Below are 19,424 nucleotides of genomic sequence, written 5' to 3' on the forward strand. Positions count from 1 at the left end.
CTGACACACCCACTTCAGGTCTTGCAGTCTCCACTAATGAGCTGATGAGTTGAATCAGGTGTGATAGATGAGGGAGACATACAAAATGTGCAGGGCTGGGGGTACTCCAGGACAGATTAGAGAACCACTGGTGTAGACAGCATCACTGATTATAATGAGTTCTATAGTATTTTGTCGCGCCGCGCCACTCGCGTCCGGTGTAGACACGGTGCAACATTGGTTTTGGTTTGTTTCACAGAACTAATCGTTGCCTGGGTTGCGTACGTATGTGTGGGGCGGAGCTATCAAAATAGGGGCAAGACCCTTTTGGGGTAGGGGCATGTTTGTTTTGGTGATTTCAAATGTCAACATTGGCTACCAGAAATCGCTTACCCCACCTTTAAGTTGCTTGTTTTTTCCAGAGTGAATGGTGCTAAAAGCACATTTCATTTTATCTGAAACAAATGAATATGAATCTGGCAAAGTTTTATTACATTAGTTGCTGTATTTATTAGGCCAGTTCGAAAAAAATACATGTCCAGTGAGTGTCGCTAAAAGGTTAATACTATATTGCATTTGAAAATACTGTTCCACCTACACAAAACCCTACCATAAGCCTAATTGATAGTGTTAAAAAAGCAAACATAAAGATAATAGATAAAAATGCATTTGCTGAGGCAACTGTGCCAGTTTAGTTTGCTTCCACTAAAATGTATTTAAAAGTATTTGAGCTGTTTTATTATATCTTCTGTTTCACAGGACTCATACCTGAGTGCTCCTCATCACAAGTGCAACACTGAACCAGGTGAGCCACTGAGCAAGTTTACTATGTCAAAAAAGCAATGCATATGGAGCTGGTTATATGATGCAAATATCAAAATGTATTATTTACAAATGTACAACAGTAAAAATGTTTTGTGTTCATAAAGTATTTTGCAATGAAATGTGCAAAAATAAGTATTTATTAACCGATACGCTGCAGCTGTAATCATAATTTGTGAGAAAACTGAAAGTGCGACTGCAGTGAATCATATAGGTGCATTTGCGGAGTTTTGCAAAAATGCAGATTTTAGAGATATTTTTTAAAGTAAACCTATGTTGGTTATATCACTTAAAAGCATTTTGAATCTAAACTTATCATACAGGCCCATTTTTTCTACAGACCAGTTAAAGGCTTTTTACACATAAATATGTTTCATTCACAGTATGCCAACTTCTTCAAAACCCCTACACCACTCAGCTTATTAAAGCTGTTTGTTTTGAAGTCAAGGTCAAAGGTCATAGTCCAGAGTCATCACAATTGGATGTAAAATCCTCCTTTCACTGAAACAGCAGCTAGCCACTGACACAATAAAGCTAAACTTCTCAGTCATGTATCTGTCACTTCAGTCCCACCACAACAACAACCCCGTGCCTTCTGCAGGATTTAACAGGAGGAGGGGCGCTTGCTTTTTCACAACGAGCCCCGGCCTCCGCAGAAAACTTGCTGGAGATTATTCTCGTTGACAGCTTGCATTAGCAGATCAAAGGCAAACAGTTGGGCTACATTACTATTCCTTCTGTCTTCAGTCAGAGCAGTCGTTTGGCACACCTTTAACATTTAATGCACGTAGGAGGCGGCCCACTTTCACCCACTCGGAGCTACAACCCTTCATAACCACTCAAGACAAGCTTTTAGATGACCAAGGTTTGAATCGGTTTCAAAGAAAAAGGCAAAGTTGATCCTTAAAGGTGAAGTGTGTAGGTTCTTCAAACCATTTGTTTTTTTGAACAATGAAAGACAATGCTTGAAACCTGTTTGAAAATAATACTTTCTGCAAGATTTTGGGGATCTTGGTCATGCAGCAAATACACACTTCACATTTAATATCAGAAAAGCATAAAAATCCTCCATGTTCCTTTAATTAATTTAAAACGGAAGCAAAAACTGTCTAGCATTGAAGTGAAGATGGATTGCACAGTGCAGTATATCTAGTACACAGTGCACAGACCTCAAAACAGTTTTTCTTGTTTGTTTCTTTTCATTTGTTTAATCCGGGAGCCATCCTCTCAATGGGCCATTCCTGGAGGAAATAGTGTTTTTATTTTATGAAACAAAATGAACAATTCAAAAGCAAATGCTATTGAGAAGCTAAAATACAATGATGTCAATGTGAGCCCTTTCTAAATCTAGGCCTGACAAACTGCATCAACTGTAACATCAGTGGGAGTTTGCTGGAGATTTGAGCTGTCAGGGGTAATTAATGTCTCCTATCTAGGACAGGCAATGTAAATAGAGCACAGAGAATGGTGCAGACTGGGAGACATTCCTCTGGGATGTCCGTTTGTGTGTGTGTGTGTGTGTGTGTGTGTGTGCGTGTTTGGTGTTTGAGTGGGTGGACAGACTTGTGGCCTACAGGCACGTGACTCACCCAAGTTGCATTTAAGCCCAGAAGTGGTAGTTAGACAAGGGCTGCCCACAGGAACCAGACTACACCATTTCCCTTCCAAGCCAGTGTTCATGTTCAGATGGTGCTGTCTGCCCTGTAAGTGTGAGCAAAAGAGCAGGAGAAGGTCATAGAATGGAATGAGACTCTGTTTGAAAATCTAGCAGACATGAGAAAATAATGACAGAACTACCCCTTTAAAGTCCTCCTGTAGTGAAAATCAAGTTTTTTATGTTGTTTATTTGTCTTTATGGTGTTTTTAATATGCTTTTAGACAAACCATGTGCCAATCTATTAATCAACACCATTGCTGAGTATTTTCTCCTTAAAACTGTAGTTTCCCAAAGGCTGACCCAGAAATATGGTTTGAAACAGCCCTTGGTTTGCTACGTCACAAACCAATAACCAATCACGTCAAGGGATCGATTCCTATCACTAGCATGCAAAATATACCAATACAAGGACAAAACTAAAAATAAATCAGAACAAAAAATCCCATGAAGCTGTGGTTTAATGTGAATTTAGAACCGCTAACTTGCATTATAACCCGTGGCAACAGTGTAAAAGTAGCCCGGAGTCAGACGCACCTCTCCCGCAGCACTTCACATGCGTATGCTCGCGGGCACGAATTAACAATCACAAACGCCTGTATTCGAGTCTTCAAGGCATTTTAGGACACAACATCATCAAGTAAGTAACTTTAACGAATGTTACAGTATTCACTGTAGTTGTCCGCTAGTAAAAACATAGTTTTATCAGTCATTATCCGTGTATGCCATTGTTTTGTGGTTACTACAGTTCAGTGGATCAGGAGGCCTAGCTGGTGTGACTGAGTGGAGGCGGGATTAATTTGCATATTCATAGATCCGCGTATAGTAAATGAGGCAAGGGTGTAGAGTTACATTCAAGCTATTTTAAGGCATGAGAAAATTATTTTCACAAGAAAAAACATTTAAATATGTCATTTTGATGTTCAATGATAAGTTTTTAAGGGGTCATATGATGCGATTTCAAGTTTTCCTTTCTCTTTGGAGTGTTACAAGCTGTTCGTGAATAGATAAGATTCCTGAAGTTGCAAAGACTAAAGTCTCAAAACCAAAGAGATATTCTTTATCAAAGTTAAGACTCTGCCACACCCCCCTAAAACGGCTCGTTCTAACACACCCCCACATATCTACCTCACTATGTGGGCATATTTGCATAATGCGCCCAAATGTGCATGCAAAGAAAGAAGGCGTGGTTTCAGTAACAGCAGTGTTGAAGCAGTCATGTCAGGGAGACTAAGTGTGTTTCTAGGCGAAAGCAAAAGCACTTTATTTGGCCTTCCGAAAGTAGATGCATTTAGGAATCTTCAAGATTACTTACAACAGAACAGCAATGCATTTTATGGACGACCGTTTCATGAACCTAGGAGAGGAGGTAATTCTGACTTTGCTATGACAATCTGGCGCTTCTGAATCAGCGACTGTAAGTATGTTTTGTTTCATGTGTTTGAGTAGTTTAGGCAAAAAAATATTTTTAGCCAAATTCTGATCCAGAAACAAAAAACCCTGTGAGAGATGAAAGTGAGTGGATTTGATAGCCATGTACCCTCCTCTCCAGGGTAAGGTTCATCCAGCAGCAGGCTGATCATACTCTCCCAGTCCTTCAGCAGCTCTGACGCACAATCCCACAAGCTGTCCACCAGGTAGGCGCCGTGCTCATGTAGCTAAAACACAAACATTCATAATATCTTAAAAAGCCAATCTAATCTCTCACAGTTTGTTCAGTTACTTCATGCATTTGTTGTGTATTCAGAGGGATAAATTAGGCAGCATTTTTATTTTCCATAATTTTTAAGGTAATCTAACTGCTTTTGTTACAGTCTGTTCTCATACAATCTGCTGGCATCTCAGAAAAGGAAAATACGAACTTGAAATACTAAGATCTGCTCAGTCAAAATATTAATATAGCGAGACATCAAGAAGTGACATTAACCCTTAAAGCCCTGAGGGCATTTTTGCCTCACTGAAGCTGATGTTTTTTCTGAGTGACATACACAAAAATAATGGCTCATAACTCGAAGACTATAGCAAGGAGAGCCAAAATGTTGGTATCGTTTGATAGAAAACTTTCTGTACTTTCAGTGGAAAAAGTATTTCATTTGGACATTCTCCTGCTGAGAAATAGCTGATAAAAATGTGGTTGCTCAGGAAAGATACATTTTTCATATCTGTCTTATTTGACATTCAATATCTCAGGACAGAAATAAGGTAGGAGGAAGATTTTTTTGATGATGTTCTCCAGCATGTTAGATAGCATCACATCAAAGTGGAGTCAGCTGTCTTAACCGTGGCTTGTGTACTGCATCATTACTGTGTCTGTTCCCCTTTCGGACTTGAACTCATGGTAAAACTAATGACATTATTTACTGTCTTTACATTTATTTTGAAAGATGAAGCTCGCGATTATGGTAAGGGGCGTTACATTTCCGACGAGTGCTTGCAGTGTTCGGCCAATCACAATGCACTGGGTCAGCTGGCCAATCAGAGCAGACTGTGCTTGTCGGAAGGAGGGACTTTGTAGAAAACGAAGTGTTTGAGAGAGGCGGGGCATAGAGGACCTATAATAATGTACAGTATTTGAAAAATAATGTGTTTTTTGAACATTAAAGCATGTCAACATATTCTGTTACTCCAAATACACAAAATAATGATCTTTAAAAAAGCATCATATGACCCCTTTAAGGGATAAAATATTTGACTACAGGGGGACTTTAAATCCCTGTCTAAAGTTATCGTATGACTTCAGAATATTTGAAATATAGTATGCCATTCATATGAATACCTTATACCTTATATTGTGTTTACCACAATCATTGTACCTGAATAGAATAGTGCGAGCAGTACATTCTTAAGTCCGCCAGCTTGCTTAGAACCAAATTAGCACTAACCATCTTAAACCAGTCTGGAGCAGCTGGTAGTTTTAGAATTGTTTATAAATGTAATATTATCTGATAAACATGTTGAGAGAGACTCAAAAATCACATATACGCTCCTCCACTGCAGAACTCAACTGTCAGAAAAGCTTAATTTTAAAACTTTCTCACCCGCAGAGGCATTGGTAACCTACTATTTGTAATGCTGTTCTCAGTTCTCGTCACAAACAACAATCTAGTTCAATACTGTAATACTTTAAATTATCACGTTTCTAAAGCAGTATATTGTTGTCTACTTACACACACACTTACTTAAAAGTATGATGAACGACGAATCATGCAAAATTAAAGATATTCTTGCAAATTGGCTGGATGTTCCAATAACTATTATTTAGGTAATAATTACCACCTATTACACTGAGAAAGATCGATGCTATTTTATTTGAATCTAAACGTGCGTTGTGCATACTTCAAAGTTTGACTATTTAAAACTAATTCTGATCTGTCTCTGAAAAGCCAGGAATAGCAGTAAATAAGTGCTGCACAGACAGAAAACTGAATTCATGTTTTATAAGTCTGCTTTATGAGGGGTTGAATCAGTCAAGGATATCTTTATATAGACTGCGATGCATTCATTTAAATTTCTGGCCCATTACAAGAGCCGATAGATTAAGATTCTCATAATCATCTCAATGTCCTATTCTCATTGAGCCTCAGAGGTTGTTTAAATATTCTCATACAGAATGCAAAGTAATGTAGTCCGAGCAATTCTGTTAGGTTTTCTTATTAGTTGGACAAGATTAAAACCTCTTACTATTCTCTGTACATGTCTACAAAGTTCAAAACAAGGGCTTTTCATGTACTATATGGTGTTATTGTGCAAATATGAGCTGGTCTGATCAGTGATCTCTAAAACATCATAAAATACACACATGCATCTCTCACATGCCTTTATTTGCTTTGTATAGTGGTGTTGAATTAAAATGTTGACAAAGCAATATCTTTCGCATTTTTGCATCAAGAGCTGTGACCTTTCAAAAGTGCACAAACAGGAAACAATGCAGAAGAGGCAGTAAAGTGTCTCTGCAGTTGTTAATTGCTTAATATCACCATTGATCATTAAGTGCCGCAATCAGGATGTCGAAAGCACACAAGTGCAAACACTGATTAGTACATGCTAATGAGAGAGAGAGAGAAGTGTTTACTTCTTGGAGGAGGACAGCCAGAGAACGGTCTTGTATAACCACCACAGGCAGATCGGTCATCTTCTGGGCATGAAACAAGGTCTCCACCGTGGCCATGATCTGGTCAAAGCGGCCTCCAAGACCACCCAGGGTTACGATGGTGTCTATCTGCAAAAAGATGGTAGATGAGTAAACAAAGAAATCAATTAACCACCGAATAAACAAATTGATCAGATGAATGAGTGATTGTGGGTGATGTTGCACAAACAATGTACAAAAACTATCCAAACGAATAAATGAACAGATGAATGAGCGAACAGATGAATGAACGAACAAATGAATGATTGTGTGAGCAAAGCAGCAGAGAAACTGCAGGATAGATGTTCTTAAAATGCTATTGCACAAACAAATGAACAAACAAGTGAGCAAACAAACAAACAAATTAACGAACACACATTTTTTTATGTAACTCCAAGTGCTCTATATTTTTCATAAAATGCTACTTCACTAAAAAAGTGAATGAATGGACAAAGAAATGAATGAATGAACAGATTAATGAGCAAACAAACAAAAGAATGAGTGATTGTGGGAGCAAAAAATGTAGATTGAGATGACTTTATGCAACTCCAGGATAAATGTTCAAAATTGACAAACAATTGAACAAACAAACAAACAAATGAACGAATGAATGAACGAACAGTCAAACAAATCAGTAATCGTGGGTGCAAAGTAGTGGATCAAGTTTATTTATGCAACTCTGGAATACATTTTTTTAAAAGTGCTGTTGCTTCAACAAACGAATACACAAATACACAAATGAATGAATGAACGAACAGACAAACAAATGAGCAACTGTGGGACATAGGTTCTGCAAGCTGATGATAAATGTTCTGAAAGTGCTTTTGCAAAGTTGCAGCATAGCTTTTTCTTTCCCACTGCAGCCAAAAATTATGTCCGTCTTCACTAAACAACAGAGTAATACATTATGGAAAGTATTCCGAGGGAACAGTGCGGACCGGAAAACGTTGACTTGGCAGAATGTCTTTGATATTTGCTCCCGGGACCATTTGTCTGAATACTGCAATGTACCCATTACTCTGTGAGATCCAACAACTCTACGTGACAAAAAACTCTTTAAAATGCACAGAGGGTAATCAACTCTTCACTGCCAGCCCCCACTGGCTCATTTAAATAGCGGGACTTATGAGGCATCTGACACATAAATTGTTCATGTTACAGTGCCTCTGTAATTACGAGATCTGCATGGAGGAATGGGCCAAAATACCAGCAACAGTGTGTGAAAATCTTGTGAAGACTTACAGAAAACGTTTGACCTCTGTCATTGCCAACAAAGGGTATATAACAAAGTATTGAGATGAAATTTTGTTATTGACCAAATACTTATTTTCCACCATAATTTGCAAATAAATTCTTTAAAAATCCTACAATGTGATTTTCTGGATTTTTTTTTTCTCATTTTGTCTCTCATAGTTGAGGTATACCTATGATGAAAATTACAGGCCTCTCTCATCTTTTTAAGTGGGAGAACTTCCACAATTGGTGGCTGACTAAATACTTTTTTCCCCCACTGTATGTGGACTGATTGCAAAACGTTTCTTAAAAGTGAAACAGAAATTATGATTTGTTCGCAACTTGTACTTGGAGTCTGAAGTCATAAAGTGAAAGTATGCTGTACTTTGCAAGTATTTACCTGCAAAGTTTAATACATCAGTTCAAACATTTCCAGCAAAAACTTGCAGGCTGAAACCAACAAACTGGAGTCGACGCTTTAAAACAAGCAGATAAATAAATATTTTAATACTTGTATTCATGTTTTAGATATCCAAAGACTGACTGATCGTTACCTCAGTGACCTTCAGCACAAAGCTTATTCACTTTTAGAAGTGTTACTTGTCTTTTGTGAGTGCTTGAAGACACAAAAGGTAGCGCTGAGAGACAGAGGTGAATATAAACACAATAGGAAGAAGCAAGAAGGCCGTAGTATGCATATAGAATGAGCTTGAGACTCGTATATTGGTAAAACTCTGGAGTGTCTGTGACGGTGATGGGCATCTCTGTGAGGACCAACAGACAGTCTGACAAGCCTGGAGCTCAGGCTGGGGTTTAGAAAAGGAGCAGACAGGCACACACATACAATATCCATACAAAACCTCTCTGACAGCTCCTGTAGGATGTGAATTCACACTGAAGCTGAGGTGTGAGCTCACCTTTTATGTTTGACAGGTATAAAAAATAAAAAAAACGAGTGAAAATGAAACCGCTATCCTTCCGACTTTTTTGTTTTTACAATTAACTTGAGTTCCACTTTTTTACTATTGTAATGTACTCATCTCAGTACTTAGGTTTTGTATTTTAGTACACATATTCCTGCATTCCAGTGTGACAGAGTAACACACTTTGAAATGGAGTCACAAAGGCCCTGTTTAAACCTGCTAGTAACATGCATTTCAAATAAGTTTTCAGTGACCACTTGAGATTGGACCATTATTTTGACTACATACATCATTTACTGCTTTGGTCTCTTACCTTGTGCATGTTGATAAAGCACAAAAAGTCAAATAAATTAGCAAACAAAATTACTTCTGAAAAGCACATTGACATTTTTTTCTGCACAACCCTTGTGAAATAGAAGTGCGCTTAAATGTACTGAATATGCACATGTAGAGTATTTCAGATCTTGAAGGTATATATTTTTTTAAAATCTGTCCTGGCAGATAATATAAAATTAATGAAATAAAAAGGTCCCTTAACTGAAAGATAACACCATTTCCTGGCTGTTTCTTAACAAACTTAAAAAGTGCATTTTGTCAAATTAAAACTTTCAAAGCACATTATAAATACTTGTTTTAATAATCTTTTGAGAGTAGAAGCACACTGATGTGTTGACTAACATACTAAAGCACATGTAAAGTGCTTAATTATAATTTTAACTGTAGTGTGTAGATCGATATTACAAGTATTTGAAATGTGCTAAATGGAAATTCATATGAAATTACAAATAAAGATGAACTTAAGTCATACTTAAGGTGGGTCAAAAAAAATCACTGTGAAGTTCAACTAACTGCATTTAATATAAATTTAAACTATAATACATTTTCATTCAACTACAATTAAAATGCACTTAACTAAGTGTCTAAGACAATTACATTCAGTTCACTGTTAAGTAAATTCTATTAAAGTATTTTAAATAAGTACTCTTTTTAAAAGTATGGTAAAGGGTACTACTTTTTTACTTGGGTAACTAAATTGGATATATATTTTTTATTTTAAACATTATTTTCTTTTACAGCTATTGTTTTAGCACAATGGTTGACTGCCAAGTGAGTTGCAATATGTTAGAGGATTTTTATGCTACAAATGCAAAGTAGTCACATATGTTCCTGACTGCCACCGAATGGGGTTTTAATAATCCAGTCACAAAACACTGACCACCTGTGGTCTGATCACCTGAGATGGATATTAATACTGGGTGCAAATGAGGTCAAAAAGTTAGGGAATGGGTCTGAAGCATAAAAAAGAAACAGACAGATTTACAGAGATGCAGCTGAGGAGAGATGGAGTCCAACCTGCAATTTCTGTGCTTTGATCTCCTCCACCATAATGGCCAAGCACTTAGTGAAGTCTGTCAGATCCTGGTCCGGCGTTTCCATTATCTTGCAGTTCTGGAGAAAAATAAGTCAAATTTTAAGACAATGTCGGCAGTTGATGAATACATTGATTTTTAATTCAATATCAAAATTTTGGGTTCAAGTTTTTATGGATGTACACTATTGTATAAGTTTGGGGTCAGTAACATTTTTTTTAAAGGAATTGATCATTTTATTCAGCAAGGACGAATTAAATTGATCAAAGAGGACAGTAAAGACATTTATAATAATGTTACAAAAGATTTATGTGAAATAAATGCTATTTTTATTCACTTGTTATTCATCGAAGAATCATGGTTTCCACAAAAATATTAAGAATTGTGTATACAGGGTAAATTCAGGTTCAGCTGAACATTTTTCCCAGTCATCTCAATGGTGAAAAAGCATCCCAAATTTACCCGAATTCATCCTTATTAAAATACAAATATTAAGAACTATTACCATTGATAATAAAAAGAAATATGGGCTGCTAAAAGCTTTGCTATCAAAGGAATAAATTACAAATATAAATATATTTTACAAATAGGAATATATTTCAAAATATATTAAAACAGTTTTTCAATTGTAATAATATTTCAGAATATTGTTTTAACTGCATTTTTAATTACACAAATGCAGCGTTGGTGAGCATTAAATCATTAAAAAAAAATCTCATCTCATCTCATTGATGACCACCACAAGTATTCAAATATTTCAGAATTTGATGCAATTGACAAAATCAGATCAAGTATTTGGATAAAAATGGGGTTAAAAGGGAAAACAAGAGCCTCTTTAACTGTAAAAAAGTTTTAAAAAGAAACTTTAAAGACTGCCTTCTCCAAACAAGCACCTCCAGTTGCTTTTTGTATGATCACACTTTGTGTTTTGTAAATGGGATCTCTTGTTGTGTGAATCCTTTGAATGTCAGGAAGGGCAGAGGTGAACGTCTCTCGTTTCCAGTCTCAGTTTCCTCCAACGGCTGTATATACGGCTGTCGCAGGTGACTTCTCATTCGCAGCAGGTATCACAAAATCCCGCACCCAAACGTCAGCCGAGAAGCTTGTTTCTGTTGCGGCTTGATATTTCCTTTATCCTCCACAGAGCATCACTCTGGTTTTTATTCCTTTTCAAACCCATTTAAATTCAGGCGTCATGGTCTGTCAAACTTTGGTTCCCCTGAAAGCTGCATACACCAGCTTAGGAATGACATAAAAATGCATGTATGCAGGATTATAACAACGCAAATAACCTCTGGTACTCATTACTTAGCAGATGGTTTTCATTCAAACTGACGTACAGTACACTAATTTCAGAGACGGCCCCACAGGAGAAGAGTGCAGTTATGTGCTTTGCTCAAGGGCACAGTGGAGGCTTCTCTGTAACACTTCACTTCACAGGTTCGCCAGCTTTGTTAAGAGCTTTAGCCACTAGACTGATACCACACCACACTGCACCTTTCCAGAATGACAGAAAGTCAGTGGTGTGAATCTGTGAAATCTACATGACTTGAGGAAATGAGTGGCTGGGGGGCATGGCTGACAAGGACAAAATATGAATCTCAATCAGAAAATGTGTCAGCCCAATCAGTTCAATCAGAAAGTGTGTCAGCCCATACATAATCTTGCACAGACCTTGCATTAATATTTAACATAAATTTATATCAGGAACCAAGACCAAAATTCTTTGTCATACCAAAGTCCAAAAAGCGTAAAATCAAACATTGAAATTCATTAATATTACAATCAACTTCATAGGCCAAATAGTATGCAAAGATATTAACACAAAATAGGCTAAATAAGAAAACTGACAATTTTGGAATCTAAATGTCTATTTAATTTTGATAGTTTCATGCTCTACGCAAGTGGCTTTTACACTTTTTTAATGTCAAGGTCCCCTAAATATGATGTTAAAATATAACCCTCAAATATGGTGCTATGATCCTAAATTATAAAAGCAGATATACATTTTAATGTACAAAGCCCAGTTATACTGAATGAAGTGTGTGAAATTAAAAGACAATATGCTTCCAAAATTAAACAATCACATTTTTTATACTCATTATACTGAAGCTGAAGCAAATTAGAACAGTTTATGGAAATATTTGGAGAAACTAAATCACAACTAATCTCATGATTTCCAACCAGTCTAGATAGCAATAAATGCAATAATGCTATTTAACAATGGTCAGTCATATGGTTAGAGTTACATGCTAGATTTGTATTATTGCTTTGAGCATTTTAGCAAGCATAATGTATTAGAATGTACCTGCAAAGCATTTCTGGTATGGGAATAAACCCCAAAACAATTGAATATGTAGTAATACAGATACTGTAGTAAAATGGAATGAAGAATGTTCATACATATGGACATAAAAGAAAGTAAAAGAGACACCACAAGAGAGTCCCAGAGAGAGTAAGCTTACCTTTTCTGTGTAAAATGCCTTGACCTCTGGCAGGATTGAATCAAAGTCTCCATTTATGTAGTCTGGGAGAAAACTTCATGGGAAGAGAGAGAAAAACTAATGAGAAAGGGAGCGGGAGGAGATGGTGATGGGTAAATGAGCACAATTTGTGCAGCCATCAGATCCTTTATTTATGTGAAATGAAGGTGTGTTTCTGACACGAGCCATGGAAAGCTTCAGTGACAGGACCCCACCAGAGCCATTCAACGCCTGCCAGTCACAGCACTATCTGTCCCCAGTCATGACAAAAGCGGCACAGACAGCCACTTGACACAGTGAGGGGTTGAGAGAATTGATGCACACTCTGCCGTCGCTGTACACCTCACACCAAACTTCTGCAACATAGATTTACGATATATATGGAGGCAATAACAAGATTTTCTTTGCTCAGATGGGCAGAGTATTCATTTTGATAAAGGCAGATCATGTCGCGGCTTCTTTCGTTTTATTCCCTGAGAGCAGAAAGGCAGCGTGGGTATCGGTAGGCATCAAAGCATAAAGACTTGATGTTACGATTTCACGCTCTGCTAGGTGGTGCATGTAGCCGCTGAATGAGCAGAGATGTGCCGCTGAGCTGGTTTAAGAGTAACACTGCAGTGGATTACAGGAGCACTATCTTCATCTCACGGCTGAATCTGAGGCCCAATGAGGAGGAGCACACCGGCGTGCAAATATACAGTAGCTATGTTAAAAACAGGTTGTGTGGGGAATAAAAGCCAATTCAATGACACTAAACTTACACTAAGTTTGCTAAGAAAATCATCAATATTACTACCATTCAAATTTCACAAACGGCATTGTTCTTTTAGTACTTTTAAATAGCAACTATTTTGGAAAAAAGAAATACAACTCCGCTGCCAAATGATGAAATCATTTCAATAACAAATTTCAAACAATTCTTTAAAAGACTTTTAAAATGACAGTCTTTTTAGATTCAACATAAAAGGAATCCAGTTCTTGGACTAAATTATATTTTAAACAAGAATACCAAGTAAACATTTTTGCACTGGTTGAAATCTATTTGATTCACTACAAAGAACTGACTCACAAGAGTCATTTGTTCTGGAATCAGACTACACTGGTCACACTGTATATTTTTGATTCACCTAAAAGAGTTGACTCACAAGAGTCATTCACCTGGGAGTTAGACTACACTGGTTGCACAGTATCTGTTTGATTCACCAAAAAGAACACACTCATAAGAGTAATTTGTTCAGGAATCAGACTAGATTGGTTGCCTTGGAATTTTTATTTTATTTTTTATTCACTAAAAAGATCACAGACTCACAAGAGTAATTTGTTTAGGAACTTGACTACATTGGTTGTACTGTATCTGTGTGATTCACTAAAAAGCACTGACTCACACGAGTCATTCGTTCGGGAATCAGACTACACTGGTCACGCCGCATGTGTTTGATTCACTAAAAAGTACTGATTTGTAGAGTCATTCGTTCGGGAATCAGAGTACATTGGTTGCACTATGTTTTTTATTCATTTAAAGGGGTCATATGATGCTGCTAAAAAGAACATTATTTTGTGTATTTGGTGTATGAAATGTGTTTATGCGGTTTAAAGTTAAAAAAACACATTATTTTCCACATACTGTACATTATTGTTGCTCCTCTATGCCCCGCCTTTCTGAAACGCGTTGATTTTTACAAAGCTCATCGTTCTGAAAAGCGAGGTGTGCTGTGATTGGCCAGCTATCCAGTGCGTTGTGATTGGCCGAATACCTCAAGCGTGAGATGGAAATGTTACGCCCCTCACATACTGTTGATGCCGTGTCTCGGCCGGAACGACGAGCAGGGGCGGACTTACCCATTAAGGCAAAGGTAGGCGACTGCCTTGGGCCCCCAAAAGCCAAGGGCCCCCTAAAATGCTTTTAATGTAGGATATGCGCATTAAGCGCGGACACGCGAACGTTTGCTGTTTACGGTGTTTATTACCACGACAACCGTCCAGTCAGTGGCGCCTGCAGGTGTAGGGCGGTACGCACTGTGAGTACCATGAGCGCTCAGACTGATCTGAGATTTGCCCCGCAAAAATTTCAGCAGTTATTATAGGCCTGTGTGTCCCGTATTTCTGTCACCTGAACCCATGCCGTTAATTATGAATTTATCAGTCTTTTGCATGCCAAAGTCAATTTTTACATTCAAGCTACCCGTAAAATGTATAGTGAAAAGTACTTTAAAAGCGTCTGGAATGCAATAAAGTAATTTTAAAGCATTTGCTGCATGGATAAAAAATATAAATAATTAACATATCATACAAAATTGCGTTGCAGCAAATTCTTTAAATTTTAAGGTATTCAGAACAGAGCAACATAAAAATCAGAAAAAGCAGCTATACAATTATAGGACAAAGTTTTGCATATATGCCATTATAATTAGTGTTTTTATTTTTTAACTGTACGGAATTATGACTCGCCATCTCCTAATTGGATGTGCCTTTAGAGAGAAATGCAGGGATTACATAATGAAAGAGTTTAATAAGCTTTTTTTGGGAAAAGGGGAAAAAAGACGGGCTATAGGGCCTATATTTGAGATCTGTGCAGGGCTTTAATCCTCTTTATCCAACGCTGTTTTGTTCTCATCTGTGAGCATGCTCTTGATATATGTATTTTAGGTGTGTAAATGTATAATTGCCTTTTAATTATTTTTTCAGTTTTATTTAAATTTGTAGTTAAAACAACTAAAAATAAATGTATTTTAAAGTTTAGAATTAGACAGCCTTTGCACACAGGCTTACGCTGAAAACAACAAACTGGAACCTCAAGGTTGATCTAGGAAAATGTGTGCAAATGTATAGGGCCCCATTCCTATAGTTTGCCTGGGGCCCCCAATTCACTAAATCCGCCCCTGGCGACGAGACAAAAACATTAAAACCCATTACAAATGAGGCATTTGTTGCATCCAGTGGGGACATAATTACTGATTATAATGACTTATACTGCCTTTTTACGCGTTACGTTGCATTGCATCGCGCCACGTAAACATAAAACTCTGTCTGCATTTGTGATCATAGAAATGAAAAACAACAAGTGCTACTCTACTGCCCAAAACTCGCGTTTGAATCATCAGTGGCAAATCCTTTAAATGAAAACGTACTTACGTGAGTCAGAACTGCCGGCATTTTAGTCTAATGTTATTCTCCCAGGATCAGTAAACAGTCCTCCATAAAATGCGCTGCACCCATCTGGATATTTGGGTTAAACTGTTCTGGAACAGTGTTGTAAAAACAACAACCACTGATTTGTAGAAAGCGGATATCGTCGGATATCTTCAACAAAAAGCGTCAACAAAACTACAGTGAGACTAAATGTTACACCTTCTTTCTTTGCGTGAACATTTGGGCGGCGTTATGCAAATCTTCCCACATAGTGAGGTAGATATGTGGGGGTGTGTTAGAACGAGACGTTTTAGGTAGGTGTGGCTGACTCTGAACTTTTATAAAGAATATCTCTTTGGATTTGAGACTTTAGTCTTTGCAACTATACAGATCTTCTTTATGCACCAAGAGCTTGTAACACTCCAAAGAGAAAGGAAAAATTTAAATCGCATCATATGACCCCTTTAAAAGAACAGGCTCAAAACAGTCATTCGTTCAAAAATCAGACTACACTGGTTATGCTGTATGTGTCTGATTCACTAAAAAGAAGAGTCGCTTTGGAGAGTCATTCATTCAGAAATCGGTCTACACTGGTGCACCGACTGCATCTATTTGATTCTCTAAAAAGAAGTGACTCACAAGACTCATTTCTTCAGGAATCAGAGTACATTGGTCACATTGTATGTTTTGTATTCATTTAAAAGTATGAACTGTTGTGCTGTCACTAAGTAGTAAGTAGCTCATGAAACTCTGTCAGTGTATTTTAGTAATATATTCCGTATCGGTTGGATAGATGAACATGCGAAAACCATTAACAGAACTGTGAAATGTAAATCCGCAAGTGATCAAGCATATTATATCATGTTAAGGTTAAACATGGTTATATAATTTGTTCCCCTATTAACTGTATTATGCACCCCTATTAAAAAACATTTGATCATCTAGAATGCTTCTAGATCCAGAGTTCAATGTGTGGGAAAAAGCAATTCAAAGCAACAAACGGTTTAAAAGTTTCCCGTTGTGTCCTCTCCAACAGACTCCCAGTTAAACAGGAAACCATAAATAACCCTCAGCAGTGACAGTTCTGCAGCCACATTAAGGTGAAGCTAAACGAAACCTTTCCTTTTGACATTTTATCAGCAAAACAGCTCCTTCCCACCTCAGAGCTCAAATTGGAGGCAAAATACACCTCTTTTACATTCAAATTAAAGTGTCACTTAAAGTTAATCGTAATGCAGGGACTATACCTTTTTGAAAAACAACTCGATTTGGACCGGCACGGAGAAAATTAGAATTAAGAATTGAAGTAATTCCAGAAGGTCAAGACCAAAGCCAATGGGAGAGCCTGAGACCAGACACCCTGTCGCATCAGATGCTTCATTCATTTTGTCACAGCCCAAATAGACAAGACAGACAGACGAAATCAGAGTTATCGCTCCGGCTTTCTTGTTTTTTCCTTGTTACACACTCTAAAATAACATCAATGAGAATGTGGGAAGGTGAAAATGGGGCTCCCAAGTTAAATTCAAGAACAAAACTACATTTAAATCCTTAATCTTGTATTTTGATGCAGCCTCTCTTTGCTAATAAATGATGTGTTCATCAACAGGGGAGCTTCATATTGGCTTCATTTTGCGCAGCACAAATTTCACTCTATTTTTTACTTCAATAAGCCCACTTAGGACTTAAAGGGATAGTTCACCCAAAAAAATTTGATGCTTATCTGCTTACCCCCAGGGCATCCAAGATGTAGGTGACTTTGTTTCTTCAGTAGAGCACAAACGAAGATTTTTAAGTCAAACCATTGCAGTCTATCAGTCTTATAATAGCAGTCAATGGGCTCCTTGGCTTTAAGAGTAAAAAAGACATACACAGACAAAAGCAAATTAAACCCTGCGGCTCATGACGAGACATTGAGGTCTTAAGACACGAAATGATCGGTTTGTGCAAGAAACTGAACAGTATTTATATAATTTTTTACCTCTACCTGTTTTACCTTTACCACAATGTCCAACTGTCCTGAGCACGTTCACAACATTCGGCGCGTGACGTCAAACGTGATATATCAAAATCGTCTTCCATTGTGATGACCTGTACTTCTAAATATCTTTAGATCATCGCAGTGCAGTGAACATGTCCGCAATCTCTCTGCACTGTGTAAATAATGAGTGACGTATTCGCGCGATAGATCGCTTCCGCACATGCGTCTACTATCATAGATATGTGTATATGCCCTATTCGACCGCTCCAGATAAGTTGACGCGTCCGCCATTTTGGAACGTATCGCGGCCCATAGAAACAGTCACTAATGAGGCATCTACTTATATATATCTATGTCTACTAGGATGTTCTGAACGTGCTCAGACGACATTGAGGTCTTAAGACACGAAATGATCGGTTTGTGCAAGAAACTGAACAGTATTTATATAATTTTTTACCTCTACCTGTTTTACCTTTACCACAATGTCCAACTGTCCTGAGCACGTTCACAACATTCGGCGCGTGACGTCAAACGTGATATATCAAAATCGTCTTCCATTGTGATGACCTGTACTTCTAAATATCTTTAGATCATCGCAGTGCAGTGAACATGTCCGCAATCTCTCTGCACTGTGTAAATAATGAGTGACGTATTCGCGCGATAGATCGCTTCCGCACATGCGTCTACTATCATAGATATGTGTATATGCCCTATTCGACCGCTCCAGATAAGTTGACGCGTCCGCCATTTTGGAACGTATCGCGGCCCATAGAAACAGTCACTAATGAGGCATCTACTTATATATATCTATGTCTACTAGGATGTTCTGAACGTGCTCAGACATTGCGGTGGATCAGAGGTAAAAAAAAATGATATAAATACTGTTCAGTTTCTTGCACAGACTGATAATTTTGTGTCTTAAGACCACAATGTATCGTCACGAGCCGCAGGGTTTAATCTGGTTTTGTCTGTGCATGTTTTTTTTACTCTCGAAGCCGTGGAGCCTATTGACTGCCATTATAAGACTGATAGACTGCAACGGTTTGAGTTAAAAAAATCTTCGTTTGTGTTCTACTGAAGAAACAAAGTCACCTACATCTTGGATGCCCTGGGGGTAAGCAGATAAACATCAACATTTCATTTTTGGGTCTACTATCCCTTTAAATAACAGATCGCCTGCTTTATGCCTGGCAGTTTCACACACCCCTCAGAATATCAAGAGACCTCTTCAGCTGTTGCTTCATTACAGACAGTCTGGTGAAATCATAAAGCCGCCCCTCCTGAGTGGATCATCTGAACAGACGACCAGGTTTTGATTATGCCTCAGAATTCATTTTTGACTCCTTCATAATCAGCAAAGGTCACACAAGTACTTCAGAATAACTACACCAGCACAACGCGTAGCAAGATGGAGTACTGTACATTACTGAGCAACCATAGATGACGTACCCTGTGTCCGAATATGCATATTTAATTTCCCTGCTACATATGCATAGTCACGGTAATGATGTCACAAGTCCATGATTATACAACCTTAAAGGGGTCATATGATGCGATTTCCATTTTTCTTTTCTCTTTGGAGTGTTACAAGCTCTTGGTGCATAAAGAAGATCTGTAAAGTTGCAAAGACTAAAGTCTCAAATCCAAAGAGATATTCTTTATAAAAGTTAAGAGTCAGCCACACCTACCTAAAACGGCTCGTTCTAACACGCCCCCACATA

General features: G+C 37.7%; 1 protein-coding gene across 1 annotated transcript; it reads right to left on the reverse strand.

The window, feature by feature from the left end:
* Positions 1-2,229: 2,229 nt before the first annotated feature.
* LOC107565602 (thiamin pyrophosphokinase 1-like) lies at positions 2,230-13,412 on the reverse strand. The gene is made up of 5 exons (XM_016250864.1): positions 13,390-13,412; positions 12,576-12,648; positions 10,094-10,189; positions 6,528-6,674; positions 2,230-2,502 (listed from the first exon to the last, which is right to left on the reverse strand). The coding sequence occupies exons 1-5, from the start codon at positions 13,410-13,412 to the stop codon at positions 2,230-2,232; spliced, it is 612 nt and encodes a 203-aa protein (XP_016106350.1).
* Between the last annotated feature and the right edge of the window lie 6,012 nt (positions 13,413-19,424).

The sequence above is a fragment of the Sinocyclocheilus grahami genome, unplaced genomic scaffold (genome assembly GCF_001515645.1).
Source record: "Sinocyclocheilus grahami isolate Dianchi unplaced genomic scaffold, SAMN03320097.WGS_v1.1 scaffold1011.1, whole genome shotgun sequence".
NCBI lineage: Eukaryota > Metazoa > Chordata > Actinopteri > Cypriniformes > Cyprinidae > Sinocyclocheilus > Sinocyclocheilus grahami.

Bases quoted from the DNA above. Each gene is read 5' to 3' on its own strand.
- LOC107565602 (XM_016250864.1), bottom strand. From the start codon at position 13,412: ATGCCGTTTGTGAAATTTGAATG. The intron at 10,190-12,575 runs GTAAGCTTACTC...ATTTTTCTCCAG, and splicing joins AGGCATTTTACACAGAAAAG to AACTGCAAGATAATGGAAAC. The intron at 2,503-6,527 runs GTAAACACTTCT...TCACACTTACAG, and splicing joins TGGCTGTCCTCCTCCAAGAA to GGCAGACAGCACCATCTGAA.